General features: G+C 39.4%; 1 protein-coding gene across 9 annotated transcripts in view; it reads right to left on the bottom strand.

Annotated features, from left to right (window-relative positions):
- Nucleotides 1-20,536, bottom strand: part of mast2 (microtubule associated serine/threonine kinase 2) — a 158,297-nt gene that overhangs the window by 45,318 nt on the left and 92,443 nt on the right. For 8 of the 9 annotated variants that reach the window (XM_017721501.2, XM_037535076.1, XM_017721492.2 and 5 more), the window contains one exon: nucleotides 15,218-15,249. In XM_017721501.2, coding sequence (XP_017576990.1) covers nucleotides 15,218-15,249 — 32 coding nt within the window. Of the gene's footprint in view, nucleotides 1-4,259; nucleotides 4,513-15,217; nucleotides 15,250-20,536 lie in introns of those variants that run through there. The other variant, XM_017721509.2, reaches the window with a different exon arrangement.

The raw sequence follows: 20,536 nt of genomic DNA on the forward strand, positions 1-20,536 counted from the left end.
AATACATCCATTTGTCTCCAAATGTTCGTCTTAGCTAAATCTCTCGCTTCGCCTTTTCGTTCGCTACTAGCTAGTAGAGACTGTGTTAAGTGATCTAAGTGCTAAGTGACCTGCAGTCTGCAGTCCAGTTCATTAAGAAACAGGGCTATGTTGCAGAGGTCCCGTCTTGCAGATATTTTACTGACACAGCCCCCACCCCCAACCTCTATGTTCAGGTGCAGTATATGCCTTTAATGCTAATTACGGAAAGTGATAATTACAATTACAGATGTCCCACACAAAGAGACATATTTACATGAACAGTGGAAAGAGGCCACAGAATCTTCTGGTAATGTCATCAAATTTGGTGCCATTTGAGTTTTTTAAGCTTAGTTTACTACAGTTTCATTTTAAATACCATCTTCCAAGAAAAGTGGAATGAGCATGAAGCTTCTAAAACCACTTTAAGAAAAGAGAATTAAAAAAAAAAAAAAAGGGAGATAAATGCATGGCCTGCTGCACACAATGACGAGATCGCCACAAAGTCAGCTTGTCACTTTAAAAGTAGAGCACAAGCACAGGAGCAAGATCAGTATCAGAGAGAGTAGACAAGAGAGAGAGAGAGAGAGAGAGAGAGAGAGAGAGAGAGAGAGAGAGAGAGAGAGAGAGGAGAGAGAGGAGAGAGAGGAGAGAGAGAGAAAAATCGAGTGAAATATGGATTAAGAGAGAATGAGGGCAGAGGAAGGAAGATCAGGACAGAAGGGTAATAGGACATGAGAAAATGAACTTGACAATATAAGAAAAGCCTGTATTTAAACTCGGTTGGAGAAGTGAATTAATAAAAAAAAATCATTAAAAAAAACCCTGTCAAAGGGAAATGCCACCTATTTTCTCCAAAGCTCTGCATAATTCTATTGTTGAGATGTAAACAAAGTCATTCAGAGTGGTTTGATGTGAGATGGTTCATTGTAGATAAACTATCAGAATTCTTTACAGCGGTGGTGAGAGGAACTAGTGTTGTGATACCCATTTTATTTGCTATGCAAAACAACCAGTGACCTTACACGAGTCTTCTTATATGTAAAAGACCTCTCCACTCTCAATGTATTGAAAAATAAATGTTTTAGGCCTAAGTCTCTTTATCTCAACGTTTCATAAAACAACATCTTGAGCATGTTGCAATGTAGTTTTGAGAGGCAATAAACGTATTAAATGTAAATGCAAATAGGCGATAAACACATGTGGTCCTGACCACCACCACTGAACAACTGTGACTCAGTAGGTTTCTCTGGAATGGTGAATTTCACATCAAACCACTCTGAACGGCTTTGTTTACAGTGGAATTCCCCATTAAATTTCCAACACCAAATCCATAAAGACATGGTTACAAGACATTTACCATAAATAACACAAGGGCATCTGCTATAATTCCTTATTCCAGAAAGGAATATAGTCCTGTATGCACTGGAAGTTGGCCATTAGTTGGCTAACTGTACCTGCCTGTGTACAAGCCTAATCAGGATGGCACAAACAAGCTTTAATGATGCCACACACACCAAAAAATAAATAAATAAATAAAAATAAAGTCGATGCATCAATCAGGGCCTGACTTAGTCAATGTCATAATGTTACAAGAAAATTGCGCAAAATAAATATATATATATATCTCTGAATGTGATATATATCACATTCAGATGTGAAATTGAAGCCATCAGTCAATATACTGATCTGTGCCTCCTCCTATCACACTGTAGTTACACAGCCAACATGGGCAGTTATCTTAGTAGAAGCCTTTCTGCCAGTCCCTCTACAGAGTGTTGCCTCGGTGTAAAGGTTTGTGCAATGAAAAAATAAGCAGCTTTACTCAAACTGATTACAGTGAAATGAAACTTCAAAACTCCAGACAAACAAGGCCTGCTGGCTAAATTGTAGAGCTAAATCCTCTGAAGTAAAACAGCTCTAGAAATGTTGAGACTTCTCACAAAGCTAATATTGAGGCAACATAGTGTGACAACACATTTCAGGCTAGGTGGCTTCAAATATACATCAGTGGCTGGACCAAAAATGGGTGAAATAAGCAGCTGAATTTGTGAAATACAGGGTGGAAAGACAATGAGAAGCAGAAGCTGCAAAGCGTGCTATAGCTCATTTTATCAAAGCTACATAGTTGCAGGGTGATGAGACGGGGTTTCTTAAAACAGCTACATCTTAGCAGAAAAAAACCCCAATGTGTTAGTTCAAAGTTTAGCAAAAAAAAATAAAAAATCTTAAGCTATTAAACTGTTGATGTAGAAGCAGACACAACTGTTAATAATTACAGAACAGATCTGGAATGCTGGTAATAATGGTTCAGATGGTGCTACCATTGTAACAGGATATTGTCAAAGAGTTGTTCTATATTTGAGAAATAATCAAACTCAGAACTGGAAGGACTACACTGCACAGCTCTTGGTCTGTCCAGATCTCTGGAACAAGGGAAAGCTTTAGTAAGATTTTTTTTTTGTTTAAGAAATAACATCCATAGCAGAAACAAGCAGTCAGTTAAGTCACTGAAAACCCTAAGAGATGTCCTGGAACACAATGCTGCCTCCAACACACATGACTGACAAAGCCACAGGCTTAATGTGAGACACTTCATGGGCCTTTGTCACATGATGAGTAATGCACTTATACATGAGGTCCTTTCTCTCTCTCAGCACGTTCAAAGGGCAGACTCAGACTTGTCCACAGGTCGATCAATGGTTCAGAACATCACCCAGAAAAAGAATTAGTAATTTGTCTTCAGTGTAACCGCTGAATGATTTTTTTTTTAAAGAAAAAATAAACAAAAAACAACCTGCCCCAGTACATGATCATGCTCACGCTCATGAAGAGCTTTATAATTATGCCATGAATTTGATCAGTTGTGTTGGAGCAGAGAACGCCTGAAACTCTGCAGGGCAGTGGTGGAGAATTCCTACCTTAACTGATTAAATTGACAGATGATTGCTGACACAATAGCGAATAACTCAAGACTTGAGCTAGCTACACATTTTACATCTGTAAAATGCTTTTAAATGGAATATCAGTAGCTTACAGCACACAAAATAATGCTGGTATAACTTAACTTCATAACTCACTCCACCTCATTGATTAACATATCTGTTTTGGCAAGTTTAACTGTGATTTCCTTGATTATAACAGGAGAGCTTTGGTTTTATGGTTGTAGGACAAGATGCTATTTGTTCTTTCCTTTTCCGCAGAATTTGTCCCTGTAGCAAAGCTGTTTCCATGGTTGTATTCCATGGTTTACAGTTTTGGAGCCAAAAAACCTGCACGGTCTTCTGAAATTTCTGTCTCTATTGTGAAGAGGAACTTGTAAATCTGCTGAAATCTCACTTCTTATCTAAAGTGAGTACATAAGAAGCTCAGTCAGACTTCACAATGCCAAAGCAAGTCATGGTCTCCAAAGATTCACATGAGTCATCTTCTTCTGAACAGTTTGCAAACTTTATTAAATGAGCATAAGTTGTGTGTTCACTGAGAATATGAAATGTCAGAGAGCCAGTTCAAGTTCCATGTAAGCATACAGACAGCACACCAGGCTATGTACACATCCAGTTGAGACTGCTAAGTGATGTGTCATGTGTAGTCTCTGCCTCACTGTGGGGGAATAAACAGTGTAGAAATCTCCAAGCAAGCTATTCAAAGGAGGGTATCCGTCACAACCCAACAGTTAAAAAGTCCTGTTTATCTCAGTCTCCAAAAAGGGTCACAGAGAGGGGGGTTAAAGAGGGAATGCGTTCCATGCTCTGTTGCTATGCAAGCACCCATCCCTTATCACTCTCCGAGCTACAGGAAGACAGGAATGAAATGAAAGGAGGAGGGATGGAGACTTGCTTCCCAAGATAAATGCAGATAAAAACAACCCATATTTCTCTGCAGGGTAAAATGATGCAGACAGATGTAAGGCACTGTGCAAGTGATAGGCTAGCCTGGCAGATCATGTGTGGCTGCATGTTTTCATGACTGCACACACGTCCTCAGATGCCGCACAGGAGAGAGAGACAGTGCAATATGCATACAGAACCTTCAGGAGACGCAGCACAAACGTCTCTTGCTGCACGTCGTCTATTACTGCTCATGTGACTAGTAAATCGAGTTACCTGCCAAGACCAAGACACACATGCAGATAATGCAGCTATGTAGAGAGAGAGAGAGAGAGAGAGAGAGAGAGAGAGAGAGAGAGAGAGAGAGAGAGAGAGAGAGAGAGAGAGAGAGAGAGAGAGGTAAAGCTGTACCTTTTGGAACGGCGTAGCATGCTCCTCTCAGGCAGAGAGAAATTGGAGAGCACGGTCCAGAAGGAGTCAGACATGATCTTGGCTCTTCACTAACATGGCTGTCATGCAGAGACTAAACGCACCGCCTGCCATGGAGCTACTGAACGAGTAGATGAAAGACAGCAACACTAAACGAGTGTGTGTTAGCTTGTGCTTGTGTCCCCAGCTGCCAGAATGCCGTCACTACTGCCTGCCTGCAACCTGTGACACTGCTAGAGGTAGACTGAGCAGCAACCGTCTTCCTCCTCACACACGCTCTCTCCCTCGCACCCTCCCGCCTTTCCTCATACACACACAACTAGTTCCCACTCTCACTCTCCCTCTCCCTTCTCTCTCATGCATGTTAAAAGCAGCAGCCTGGTCCAAATTCATGTTATTAAGCACAGAAACAAAACAGCCAATTCAAATTTGTGCTGCAGAATATCAATATGATAGACGACGCTAAGCATACAGGGCGGTGGGGGGGGGGCTTCACAATATTACAAAAAGAACAATTTAACAAGTAGCTTGGTAACTGGGATGCACAATCGGAACCAGTCAAGCTTGTAATCGGCAGATTTTAGCTAAAAACAACTGTTGGAGGTAAATAATGTGAGATGGGTCAGTGCACTCATTCTGTATATGAAAGCTGCTGTTATCTATACCAAAATGCAGAAGCATAATTGAGCATGTTTCATTGCGCTAAACAGACAGTTGCCTCTTACTTTCAGTGTAGCACTTTATTGGTTTACTAATGTAAATAGGTAATTTGTTAAAACAGAAAACTTGAAAATGCCAGTTTAGCTAATCAAACAGCAAATAATGTACAGACTGCAAGTTTGGATCAAACAAGTACTGGAAATACACTATTGTGCATTATGTGTACATTTACACCACATTGTGAATTTTGGATTAAAGAAGGCTAATAAAAATCAGCCAAAGAAAAAAAAGCCAATCAATCAATGTCAGTGCAAATGAGCACATGACCACTTAATGCTTACTTAGAAATAATACCAGTAAAATCACAGATATTTGGTTTTAAAAAATTAATTTGACCATTATTTGACAAAGTGATTATTTTTCTGGAACAGCATAATTTCTGGGTTACTGTGTTAAAATATCTGCATTTTACTGTATTTGTAATCCTACAGAAATAAATGTTCCCCTTAAAAATCTATTTTATAAAGGTGCACATAAAATATTATTTTATAAATTTGTATATTTTATAAATGTTCTATGTATTGGTAACAGCAGATGGAAAAATATCACATATAAAGGGAAAATACTGCATTTTTGCATCACCCCACAATTCAGCGATCTGCGCATCCCTACTAATAAGCATAGAAATACCCAGCAGGTACACATAATATGAGCATTGCAATGGTTTCTGATGTTCCTGTCCTAGTCCCAGAAAGACAAGATTAGATAAAAACCCAATACAGATTCCCCAGAGGAACTGTCAGAATGACAGGAGATTAATGTCCGCTTAAATGCGCGCACACACACACACACACCCACACACACACACCCACACCCACACACACATTTAAAATGATTTACTTATTTTTTAAATGATGAGAAATGATTACAGGGTGCAGATTAAAGTCTCGAACGAGGGAGATTTTTCTAGCAATGTCAACTGTCTCATCAACATCTGCCAGGTTAAATGTTGGACAGGGCTGGATAAGAGAAGAATAAAGACAGATTTGGTTTAGACTGAGAGAGAGAGGAAGAGAGAGAAGGTTAGAGGAGATTGGTGTGACAGGACTAGTTACAAAGCTTTGCTGTACACTGTGTGTATGTACAGAGACAGAAGCTGCCAGGCATAAGAAGCACTTGTGTCACCTTCAGCTGGCCCACAGCAGGGACTCCATCACACAGTATCACAGCAAACACACATACATGCACTTTTAAATACTGCTGAAATACAGCACTAAGATTTAATAAGAAACCTGGTAATGTTACCAGCAAAGGCACTTAAAACACCAGCCAAGACAGTTAATACAGCTGGGAACATCCTGAGCAATCTGAGTGACTGTCATGGTTAAATCAGTCAAGTGCACTTTGGTTACGTCAGTAGCTTTGACATGTCTGGTGGCACATTATGTAGACTACTCACAGGACACATTCTCCATTGTTTCCTTAGTCAAACGTTACCCACTGAGATAAGACTAGGTGGATAAACTTTGAAGGTGAGCTCTGTTTTACAAGGACTATGGTACAATTATATAGGATAGCTTATATAAATGGAAAATTTAAAGCAGAAAGGAGCAAGAAAAAAATTACATACATACACACACACACACACACACGCACATTATATATATATATATATATATATATATATATATAGAGAGAGAGAGAGAGAGAGAGAGATATAGAGACACACACATATATAATTTCATGCTTGTCTCCCAGCTCCTTATAAAATCTAAAAAGTCTAACTCCAGAAAATGTCTAGAAGGCATCAGTTACAAAATGCCATGATGAACAAATTAAGGGAGCATCAATGCCCTGCATACTGTGGATGTTTTTTCTTGCTCTAACACTCTCAGGAAAGCCTTGTTGATTAGTTCATTAGTTGCATCAGGTGCACTGGGAGCAGGGGAATCTCTAAAATGTCCAGCAGTGCTCCAGGACAAGGAATGAGAAATTATTCTTAAGTCCAATAAGAGAAAGTTAGTGCATTTTTCACCCCATCATATTGAATCTGCTTGTTAGACATGGTGGGGCTAACTGACCAAACCCTTTAAAGAGTCCTGCACTATACATGTACACAACACGACAGAAGCTAAAGGATGTGCCAGTTTCGACCCACAACACCAACTCCATTCCACTTAGAGGCTGTTTGCACTTCGAATTAACCTGTGTAAATTATCTTCTGCTCAGTGGCTGATGTGGAAACAGGTAGGTCAGTCAAGGTAACAGCAACAGCAGAGAAATGCATTTTTAAAAGAAAGTAAAGTAATACATAATAGCATCACAACACACTAGGTGAGAAGAGCCTGTTCGGAGTCTGCAGAAAGACCTTTTTGCAATTTGCCAGGTGCCAGTTTATTTGGTACACTTAATAATAGCTGACTAAAATACCCAGTAGGCTGTGAAGCTGTCTGTTAAAATTTAAGTAGTAGTAGTAATGTGGAATCAACTTTTGTACACTGTCAACTTTTTTCAGCCTCAGTTACTCACATATACAGTTCTATATGTCAGACGTTCACCCCACAAGAATCTTACATCAACTTTTAACAGAGTAAACTGGATATACTATATATATGGCTGGATATGGTGCTGTGTTACTGACCACAGACAATTTTGGTTTGTGCATCTGATCACAAACCTATCAAGGCCAAGGCCTCCTGGGAGTGTTTACATCTGGCTTTTCATGCAGCCAAGTGAAATTCAAACATGAACTGGTGAACCCAACAAAGCAAGGTGTAAACAGCCCCTTAGCGTGAGTAAACCTGGGTTCCATGGAGTCAAATAACAGGCTTTTGTATAATGGTGGCACTCTACCAGAAAGAACAGCATTTAACAGTTCATCTCTGAACACACAGCAATGATCAGCATTTAAAAACTCAGCTATGCTCAGTAATGAGTCAAAGGACCAGAGTGGACACATGGTGAATGAACGAACAAACACACGACAGAATGCAGTGTTCTGACTCTGACATTCAATGGTGCCTCATTAGCAGTGACCTAGCTGTATTCCATGCTACTGGGCAGTGTATTATTTATTTCTGATCAAAAGACTTGTATAAACACATGCATACATATCTGTAGAAGGCATGACACGTTCTATTGACATTTCCTTTTTATTTTACGATACTGCAACTGAATGAGACTTAACGTCTTAGGTTTCAAAAGTCTTCATTATTTACTGAATAAATCCATTTATTAATCTGAGTACTGACACTAAAATGGATTTCCTGTTATTGACACACTCCCCTTAGCCCTGGTCCCATCAGGGGAGTCACCTTGGCTCTTTTACTGAAGAACACTGAGGGATTGGTCCCTGTGCCCAGGACAAAGAAGCAGGCCACACAGCAGCTTATATACTTACAAATTGCTAGCGATGGATCACTTAATTGTAATAAGCACCTCTAAAGTGAAGAAAAAAGCAGTACAGGCTGAAATGTATCTTAGGACAAAACACTAACATAAAAATAACTGGAGATGGCACAACACCACCAAACTTGTTTAAAACGGCTTAAAAACTACTACTATAACTAGCTTTTTTTTAAATTAAGTTTTTCAATTGAATCAATTCACTTTAGATCTAAAACATCTAAAAGTAGACTGCTGCGTTTAAACTACTTAAACACTCTACGACATGCACAGAAACACACAGCCAACATTACAATACACAGTGTGATTACATGCTATTTCAGGCTACCTTAATTAGAGGACTAAATTGGATTCATTCTTTTCGCCCCATACCAATATGCCATCTCTACAAATAAAACATGCCACGTGCATTCAAACCAAACCTTGAACATTAAGATGCAGTGTTGTAATAAAAATCCTTCTTTAAGGGCACTCAGGTTCATGTGTTGAACTTATGAAAAATAAGAGCTAATTAACAGAAATAAAACAGAAATAAATGCTGGGAAGTTCTACCCCTGTGCTTGAGCTTCTGATGTTTATTGGAGTATAAATGAGATTATGTTCACAGTTTGCAAATAAATCATTCCAGGGGTTGAACATACTTAAATAAATATGCACTGTCACCATATTTAAGAAATATTTTGGAAGATTCATACTTTACAAGTATTACTGAAACTGAACATTTTTACACAATGACATTTTCATGAAGATATTTGTTTTTTCTCTTGCCGGTTATGCTCCTGTACAGTTGAAAGTTTTGTTTTCATTAAAACACCCAATCAAACTACTAAAAATACCCTTACCATAACTATGTTTATTTGTCTTTGTTCAAGAATTAGTACCATCTAATAGTTACATGTTAAACCATTACATGTTCAAATATATATACTGTTGCTGTATAATATACACATATATACACACACACACACACACACACACACACACACACACACACACACACACACATTTTATATAAAATTTCCCTCAAGGATGTATTTGTCTCTATACTTCCACTTTAAACTGAATACTGAATAAGATGTTGATACAGTATCTACTACTTTCTCTATACTTTTTCCACTCCTGATGATATCTGTCATTAAACTACTGTTTAACTAACCACCCCACCACCACTCCGTGTCAGACACAACTTGACACAGAACCAACAAACGCAAAACATGCACACAAACACCACACTATTTGACAAGAAAGAGGGAAGCAAGGCCAACACTCTGTTAGTGTGGGTGCACCCTCCACCACCACAAGACCTCCTTACCTCCAGAGGAAGGGGTTGGGGTTGACGGCACCCTGGGACAGGGTCGGGGCCAATGTGAGCTCCTCTGGCCCTCCAGTGGATGGCAGGAGCAGTGAGGAGGGGAGTGAGGTGGGGGAGAGGAGATGCTGAAGGAGACTGCTGTTGCCATGGCAACGAAACTGAGCAGTCGGCCAGATTCTAGTGAGCGAGTGTGACAGCACGAAGGAAAGGAAAAGGCCAAAATGACTGATCTGACCCTGATTCTTTAATATGATGTTGTGTTTTGTGTATGTGAGCTTGTCTGAGTGTGTGTACTTCTCTATGAGTGTGTATCTCTCATAATGATCTATGTTACGAGCTCCGAGGTTCATAAACACGACCAGGCTGTAACCTCTAAGGTCAGCTTTCAATGTCAACTCAACCCTTCGCTTTCCCTCTTATTAAGGTGGTGGTGTGAAATAACACCTGCTGTGTGAGAGAGCACACAGGTTCATTTACTACACAAGCTGATTAGAAGAAGTCCTGAGCTCACTATGTCATGCAAGGAGACCCCAAATGAGCTAGGATACAAATAAGCTAAGATTTCACAAACTCAACACCCTTCAGCTCTACTACCACTGGGAAACTTCATCAGTCTACAAGGCTGCACACCCTCATATTAACCAGAGGGAAAGTTAGCTTAAATCCTGAGCTGTTAATATGTGTAAAACAGTTTCCCTGTGAGCTGCAGTCAGAGACCACTCTTTTTATTTCATTTCTAGTCAAAACAGCTATTAAGCAAAAGTTATTCATTTCGCCATACTTTTTCTGAGGAGATAAGATAATCTACTAGCATAAGGAAAATAAGAGAAAACAAGTGTTCAAAAATGATTGGAATACATAGAGAAAATGGCACTCCTAAAGACTGTAAGATGTGGTAGAAAAACGGTCACTATGAGATAAATTGTACATAAACCTTTCATCGTTCTCACAACTGAAAGTCTACAGGTTTTTCTGTCGATCCTTCCACTGTGAACACTATGGGTCTGAAAGGATGTGCAGTGGCCAAGAAGCTGTTACTGAGAAAAGGAAACAGACAAAAAGAAGAAAACTTGAAAATCAAACAAAGAAGTTGCTGATGCTCACAGAACAATGGATGAGTTTGGGGGTACTTAAATTGTCACAATGTGACCAACTTCTAAAACTGAACTTTGGAGGTGTGGAAAAATATCCATACAGATTTCTTTGAAAAACTGGAAGAAAATCTCCTGAAAACAACGGAAGCTGCATTAAAGGGTGGCCAAATTAACTGCTGAAAAACTGGATATTATATTTGGTTGTTGAGGACAAGAGACGGAAAGAAAGGCTAAATGAAAAAAGGACAAACGAAAAAGACAAAAGAAAGAGACTGTGGGAGCGCTTCTCTGGAACACTGCGCTGTATAACTGTCATGGTCATTCATACAGCATAGATGTCAATAAAACAAACTCACATCATACTAATTTCTCAAGCTGCAGAAACAAAAACAAACAAACAAAAAAAAAAAAAAAAACATTTTTAAAGTCTATTGTGACTTCATGCTAGAAGACTACGCAGTGTTTTGGCACAAACCAGCCCACCTGTGCCACACACAGATGGGATCTGCGCTGGATATGCAATCTGAATTTAGAGCATTTTTAAGATTGAAAAATGTTTATGCAAAACAATCTGAAAATATATTATTTTATATCCCAAAACCACTGTGGAACTGAATGGCAGGAAGTAAACAATAGGCTGCGTGTTCCATCATAAATGTCTGTATTTCATCAAAGTCAGGCAGCACCTGAGTTTGGCTTGGTTATATTATTGCAGGGAAAACACTGGAAAGTGTCAATCAATTAATTAAATGGCTTGTTAAATAATTTAACGCTATTTAGTGAAGTAAATATTTCCAAAATATGGTTCAAAATTGTGATACTCTTTAACAAACATGGTATTGTGGTTTGAGTAGTCTTTGAGTAATCAAGACTTTGCCACCATCACTCGCTCCTCACCAGCTACTCTAAGCCACTGCTCAGATGACCAAAGCCAAATAGTGCTGCTGGCCATGAAACACCATATGGCACCACTCAGGCAACATTCTCAGCAGAGCTGGCCAGGGAGAGGGCAGCAGCATGAGTGGGAGGAAAAGGCCAGGGTGCTGGGCCCCAAAGGTCTAGAACTGAAGAGTGGACAGGGACAAGGGTAGCTGACCTAGTGCTGACCTCATATCACATACACTCACTAAGCTGAAACAGCATTTCTCTATCACTGTTTTTCTAGACTGCTCTTGCCAGGGATTGTAAGCAGTGCAGCACACTCTGACTGTCAATAAGTATCATTAAGGATTAAAAGCTCTATATGTAAAGCTGACAACAGAGGAGTAAGATGTCCTGTTCTGGATGAAGTTGCAAATGTAAGTGGCATAGGTTCACATTACAAGAAACTTTTGTGACTAAAAGTTTGTGTTCTAAATTATATTTAGTATCATTTCAAAACTCCAGCTGCCCTTTCACTGTTGATAAATGCAACAACAGAAGTGATCCATAATAACTGTACTTTTTATCATAGTGGTCATATTACGAATGTTTTTGTCAATATCCTAAGACGTTTACATGACACAAAGTTCTGCCATGAGTTATTGCGGTAAGAACAACTCATGGCCAGTTTAAAAAAAAAAAAAGTTCATCTATTGATTTATTTTATGCAAGCCTGAGCAAGGCAATAGCATCGGACATTAGAGCTCCCGCGTTATTGTTATTTTCTTACTGATTTTGTACTGGTCATGTTTAGGAACCTAACAAGAGCTCAGTTCACAGGCTAGGATGAAACTTACCCAGTTTCTGCATCTGGTGAAGAATATCTTTACTGCTTACATCCTACTTCTATGTACATGCATTCACACATGTCTGCTGTGATGGTGCAAACACAGAGACTCACTGTAAGCGGAGGTTGGGTGCTCCTGTTCTCTCCTTCCTTTTCTTCATGCCTGCCATGGTGTGAGGGGATCACTGAGCAAGTGTAAGAATGGTGTAGTGCATTCAGCATCGGCCAAACACTCTAATCACCTCTGTTTTACGATCATTACCATTCTAAACAAGCGTGCAATGATGACAGCAAATGACAAGTATCAGAACCATCAGTTGCAGTCATTATCTCCAACAGTCAGCATTTCTTAAAGCTGTCCATTGCCATGCAAAATATTCTCTGTACCAGTTCATGTGTTTGAAGGGAAGCTCAACAAGCAACAAAGTTAGCTGAATGGAGATGGCTACCAACCTCAGCCAGAGGGCATATCCATAGCAAGTGGTCAAGGGATAATATCAGCCCAAGCTGATCTCCGGCTGCAGGACCTTAGTATTTCACAAAAAATTGTATCCATTTTTCTCCACTAAGTGGAAAGTAATCCGGAGACTGAGGCTAAGGGAAGAGATAAGATGGATAGTGAAAGACAAGGAGAGCAGTGCCTTAATGTTGCCATTGTCTTTCTCTTTCTCTCTCTCTGCCTCTTGTTGCCTCTCACTCTTAACTATTGGGAACAGGGCATTCCCATGACATCACAAGACCCTAGAGGTGGGGGTGGGGGTGCAGCTGTCGCCCACGACTCACAGTATCAATCTCTGTCCACATATACTTCCCAGAACCAAAAGAACATCAACGTCCCCTCCACTGTTCCGAGCATAAGCTGGTGGCTTTGTGCCAGGAGTCAGACAATAGCCAGGATCAACAGAAAGCCCCAACAAGACCACTGTAGCATCCAACGCTAAGACAGTCTGATTACAACACTGACGTACTTTTGCTACAGGAAAGGCTAATGCAATTACATTGACACATGATCTATTACTCTGTATGAGAGACAAATAACTGTGTGTATGTGTGGGTGGTTCACTGACTGACACGGAGATGGAATAGTAGGCTTGATTTGATTAAGTCTTTAATCCAGGCCTGCAGCACTGCCGGTTTAGCTGGGTGCAATAAACTCAACGAACTCGTGCTGTGCCCCCTCCACCAGCTACAGTAGACTCATGCCACTCAGGGAACAACAGAGTGACATTCAAAAAATATGCAAGCATGCAGGTACCACCAAAACAGTATACTATCAAAAGCACAATTTGTTGCCTTGCATATCTTCACATCATCTGTGTAAAGCAACATAACCTGCACACCATAAGGCAATCTCATCTACAGTGATGCTGCTTTCCTCATAACTGTACAAACTGTATTTGGTGGGAGCAAGCAGGTTAAAAATAGGGCAGCAGTGTTAAAACAGGTCTGTGGAGGCCTGGAGATACTCAGCTGTTGGAGCATACGTCCTGCATGCTACAGCCTGTAGACTACTCATCTCTGACCCTCATGGCCTCTGCAGTCTTTTCATTGTGCATCACAAACGTCTCAGAAGCAAGAAGGTTAAGACTAGTCAAGGAGGAAAACTGCTAAACGAAACAGCTGTTTGCTATTGTTTGACACAGAAGATCATTGCAAAGTTCTTCAGAACCATGTAGACCAAGACGCAAATTTTGGCAAATTCTTTTGACAGGACATTAAACATTAACCATCAAGTCTAAAATCAAAACCTATCAAAACACAAATTATATATACACATTAACAAATGAAATATGATTCACTCAACTGGGTTCAAAGCCTTTGTAAAATAGCAAACATATGCATGTCTATGACCAAATACATTAACTGATTTCTGTAATAATGCATCAAAACATTAAAAAGCACTCTTGGTATGGACTGTAGAACATAGAACTGATTGAAGAGGCCAGAGACAAGTGTGCACATGAATGTATATTAAATAAACAGCCCAAAACCGTATTAAATATACCCTACATAAAACCCAGTCTTGTTTAAATCAAGGCGGTGAGAACAATATGGTCATGATTAAAAGACCAAAAACAAAATGACTGGCATATACAATGGGAAGTAAAAGGTGTTATGTTAAAATATATTACCAAAAACCCATACAGTGTCACTGATGCACAGCACCACCATGAAGCACTGGTAGTGGCACCCCCCTTGTGGAGATGTGCACCCAGCTATGAATGAGTGCATGAGTTGGTCTGTGCGTACGTGCATGAGTGAGTGATAAGCCAGGAGCTTTACATTAAAGTTAATCATTAATTATTAACTAATGCAGGCTTGATGAAACAAAGAAATCAGTCAAGACAAGATGGCCTGAATATGCAAACAGCCCTTCGAAATAGTCAACAGTCTGAAATGGACCTTTAGAATCTCACAGAAAAACACAAAAAGGTGGCCATTTAAGGTGCAATACAAGACATGTTTAACAGTCATCAGGAAAAAGTAAAGCAACATAGTGAAACTAAATATCTTAATAATATGTGGGAAGGAATCTTAAATATCTTCAATTAATCAAAATCTTTACTCTCAGTGAACTGGACACACACTATTACTCTATAAAGCCTTATTTAAAGACCTTTATTAAAAATGGTTTTCACAATAGCACTGCTTCTCTGCTGTTCTAGGATGTGTACTCAGTTCAGAGTGGACTTCCTTTTTATACTGCAATAAGGAATTTATAAATACACAAGGATGACTGGTAAGAAACTAGGGTACTTACAAACTGCCTCTCCGGGGAAGGCTTAGCTCCTTCTGCAAAAAAAATGAGGACAATGAAATTAGATAGCATTTGGCAAAAACAATGCTATATCATCAATGCTATGATTTGCCATGCTAAATGTTACACTGCATACGGACAGATTCATGGATTCTATATTTGTGCAACTAACAAACTGTGAAAGCTGTTAATCCAACTGAACCGCAAATGTGACCATTTCAACACATATAGTACGTCATAAGTATTACTTGAAGTCTTTGTTGGTAAAGTTATTTAACTCTTTATAGAGCTAGCAGAGCACAGCACAGTGAAGCATGCTGGTTCATAAAAACAAACAGTACCCAGGAAAATTTATAAGGCTGCCACTAGGTGGTAGAAGTGTTCTACAGGGATCTGTTCTTTATCACTGATTATACTGCTTAAATATCCTATTCTGGGCAAAATGAGAATCAAATGTTTGGAAATGCTCAAGCACCATGAATGATAATATCAAAACTGAAAGTATGGCAAAGAGAAAAACAGAAAACCACAACAGGGTGAAAATCTAATGACAAAGTATAAGGAACTGCTCACTTCAAAGACAAAACAGAAGGAGACACACACAAACGGATAAAATACATAGGCACATACTGTAGGCATGCACATGATTTCACACAAACAAAGGAACACACGTGCACACACATGCACACACTTTCTTCTGAGGCTGCAAGAACTGGACAAAGGATACCAGGCCCACCAGACTGATAGGGCAGAGAGGACAAACAGAAAAAGGCTACTCCATCTGTCTCTGTCTGTAGGGAGCGGATACGCTCCACTGTAAATATTCATGGGAGGATAAACACAGCAATACTGTACACTCACACCGCTCTCCAGTATGATCAGTATGTAAAGTAAGCAATTTAAAACATGAAAGCTGTCAGTGCGTGGTCACAGATGCAGTCAGCTTATAATGAGGACTACTTTGCCCTACAGAAAAAAAAAAAGTATTTAAGACCTTTACAGTGTCTTCAGCTGGAAAGGTGAGGCAAAAAAACGCTTGGCATAAAGAGGTCATGTGGGTCATGCTGCCGATGGCAACAGCAATTTTTTCTCTTTTTCCAACGTTTTGGGAGGAAGAAAGTGCATCAAAACAGCTAGCACAAGCATCAACAAGACCATCATCCATTTACTGCGTGGGTGAGTAAGCAAAGGTCATGCATGTTCAGACACCCTGACTAAAAAAAAAAAAAAAAAAAAACACTTCACTGTCCAGATACTTAGGTCATTGAATTCAAAGTCAATACAACTCAATTTATATATATATATAAAATATTATTTTTCAACTCTGGTGCTGAAGAACCCCTGTCCTGTGCGTTTAAGGGTGTTCATTGACTAAAAGCACCACTCCTAAAGCATCAAAAGCTATAATGGCCCTTATGGTGAATTTTCAGCCTGCTAAATATGAGTGAGTGAGAGAGAGAACGAATGGATGAGTGAGGTCAATAAAATGCTCTGCATCTAAAAACTTAGATACACAATATTGTCTTAGCAAGCGGCATAAAATTCTAATTTAGGGTCCCACCCAATATGGCAAAACTCAAGAGGTTACTGGCACTGGAACATGTCACTGATGAGCGATGCAGGAGAACACAGCAAAGAGGGTCTTCATAACTTTTATTCAAATGGATTCAGAATTTTCAAATATTTTAATTTGCTAATTTATCTAATCTTAATAAATATTTATTGCAAGCCTATAATATCCATGTATACATAGAGAGAGAGAGAGAGAGAGAGAGAGAGAGACTGAATATGACAGGATGCAGAAGAGCAGAACAGGGCAGGGTACGAGAGCATCGTTGGTGGTGGAGACACAAACAAGACCTCTCTGTCTGTGAGGAATATGTGAACAGAAGGCTGAGCCAAGAAACTTTCACATCTTCCTGGGCTGCCTACAGAACACCAACACAGCAACTTTATAAAGTGCACGCTTAGCAAAACACCGGCCTACTTTTTAATTAGTGACTCAGCCAATACCGAGCTGATATTGCTGCTGGCTGTATTTATGAGAGCAATTCCCCTTCAGTTTTAAGTTACTAGACATCCTTCCCTCCGCATCATCAAATCACTTTCCTCTGCCCTTTTGCGACCCTGTTCAACATGCTGTAAATCTATAACTGGGACGCAGCAGGAACATACAGGAAAGGACAAGTGAGAAAAGATGGCAAAACCCAAAGGAGAAGGTGAAAGACTTCAGGTGAAGGTGAAAACTCCACTACATTTTTATGGTGTACAAATCAGGCTATCCCTGTGGAAGATGTCCACCTCTGACAGTCTGAACTTCATGAACTACTGCAGTGCTGTATGTATGTGCTGCATTCCAAAAGTTTGGGGATACACTGCTTCTTCTAAAATGTTACATTTTTCACTGTTAACTTTCAATTAACTGAGCAGTGAAACTGCTATTCAGAAATACATTTAGCAACACTCAGCTTCCTGTTCATCAAAGTGTCGTCACTATTTATTATTATTATTATTTTATACATATTATTTACAAAATCTGGTTAGTCTTTAACACAAATTAACAGAGCAGCCTATGCATACACATAATATACAAATAAAAGGACTGTTACTTCAGTGAAGTAATTATGTAAGTACTCTATAGACCTGCAGTGAAACATATCAGTAGATGCAACAAATGTATATGAATAGAACATTTAAGAAAGAAAAAGCCATCAGAATTGTATTATAAATAATACAACACAACAATCAAACATATTTCTATTGAACATCACATGACCCGTAAACAAAAATACTATCAGCACACTGAGACAATGTTCTATGGTGTGGGGATCAGGTCACGAACATAACCTTTCAATTTCATGGTTCTACATATTACGGTTTGGGCTCTACACTGGGGGGAAGAAAAATGCAGCTTTAAATTTTATGCAAGTAAACTGATTACCTTAGCTTCTAAAAAACCTAGCTAACTAAAAAACAGAAATATAAAGTACAGGAATCTCAGTTTAGTGCAGGCTGGAAATTAGCAACTTGGTCAGCAACTTGGCCTTACTTTTATGACACTGAAGAGAGAGATTCTGAACAGGAACCTGGTCCAGAAACTGAAAGTACCTGCCCTATAGCTGCTTCTCACTGGTTTATGGCCAGACTTCTGTTTGTTAGTCAGTTAAAGGTTTTGCATTTCAGCTATATTGTTAACACAAAGCTGAAGTCAGCTTATTGTTCAAACTCTCCCTCCCATTCTACCTTAAATGGTGCAGCAGTTACATTTTGCCTGTGCCCATCTATCCACATTTCTACTGGTTGATGCATGATTTTCAAATCTGTTGTAGTGGTTACGTTTGACACAGAGGCTGTCGATCAAACCACTGGGGTTAATACCTGCATAACAGAACATTACAAGGTGAAAGAGTAAAAAGAAAAACACAAAATACTCCCTTTAAATGTTTCTTAAAGTTAGAAGGCAACTGTAATATATAAAACAGTTTGTGGACAATTTTTCACAGATTTAAAAAAACGTTGAAAGGCCTTTAAAATTATTCGTTTTGTTAAATGTCTTAAAAGGATAAAGTGGATATTTACCCTTAAAACAAAGCTTAATGTAGGGGTATTAGTGCAAGAGGGCTACAAGGGTGGGCTACAATAAACAGGACTACAAACAATAACTTACCAGTGCAATAGCATATTTAAAAAGTGAGATTTCTCCTCAGATTTATGAAGCTATAGAAGGGTGGGGTCAGAAAGACAAGACAGCAGCTGTCGCACATGCGCACATACAGACGCATATACACTCCCGTCCTCTAAGCCAAGGGTCCATCATTGCCATGGGCTAAAAGGGCGGGCAATGAAATTAGCTGGAGTGACAGTTTGGAGCAGGCCCTCTTGCTTGCGCACAAAAGCAATCTCCCCAATGGAGCGCATCAATATTCCTTAAGTCCATCGAGCATGACAGGGAGCCAGAGTGCAGGGAAATGTAATCAAGGAGATGAGCAGAGCAAACAGCAGCATGAAACTAAAATGGATGCACTGGAGACAGTTAGGAAGTAATTTCAGCATGCCAGGTGGTGGAAGATATTTTCATGGGGCAGTTGTAATACTGGACAGTCAAGTGTACGCACCAAGACTTGACCTAAAATCAGCTATACAGCACTCTGCACTGGTCTTAGTTATTTGTTCAAAAAACACTAACATTAGAATAAATACAATTAAATAAATAAACATTGCAATTTTTTTTGTGTGCATTTGTGTAACCATTTTCAAAGCTTTTTTCAGAAGCTCAGTACTTAGTTAGCAACTCAGGTTTTTAAGTCTATAGTACTGGTAAATTATTGTTTACCACCCTTTTTATATTATATTTATATATATATATATATATATATATATATATATATATATATATATATATATATATATATATATATATATTTATTTATACACACACACACACACACACACACACACACACACTTCTGCACTGTTCTGTATAAAATATACATACTTTCTTTCTCCACCATACTCAGTCTTGTTGCAACCTAGGTGTCTATACAAGTTAAGACAGTTTACTTTCATATTGTTCTCATTCATGAGTTGAACTTTTACCACAAATGTGCATCTAACAGCAGCCAAGACCACAATATGCACAAGGCATGCAAGCATTACTGACCAGAAACAGGCTAGACTAGTGCTGCAGTGAATCAGCCAATAACTCAATGAAGGAACAGCCAAGCGCAAAACCACACTTCCCATCATATCTCCATGGACACTCCTTGGAGAAATTTGAGAAATTTGGAGATAATACTTTAATACTTCCTGAATATTCTCTTCAAAAAAAAAAAGGTACATATCTGTGAGATGAAAATACTTTCCATGTTTCAAGTAAAGTGTTATTAAAGCCAAAAAAGTTACATATGACAACAGCAGCAAGAAAATGTTCTTTTAGATCTGTGACTGTTATCTTGAACAGAAATCCACAGCTTGGCTTGTAGCAGCTCCTGTGTTTTGCAGGGCTGTGATTGGCAGCTTTGGCCCTGGGCTTTGCCCCCTGGCCCCACAGGAACCCAGCAGGGGTTCTGGCCAGCCAAAGAGAGTGACAGCCTGGAAATACAGCAAGCAGGGTGGCAGCAGTGCCAACACACGCAGAGGGCAGATCAGCCACCCCACTTGCTCTGACTGAGCAACGAGTATGGCGGCAGCCGAGGAGGCTGCAGATGCACAGAGTTAATCCCTACGAAAACAATAGGAGAGAAAGGCAAAGGCATATAAAAGAGTGGAAAGCTGAAGATAGATCCTTTCAGCTGTCAGATTCACCATTTGGTCTCCATGGCA

Source organism: Pygocentrus nattereri, chromosome 26 (genome assembly GCF_015220715.1).
Source record: "Pygocentrus nattereri isolate fPygNat1 chromosome 26, fPygNat1.pri, whole genome shotgun sequence".
NCBI classification, from domain to species: Eukaryota; Metazoa; Chordata; class Actinopteri; order Characiformes; family Serrasalmidae; genus Pygocentrus; species Pygocentrus nattereri.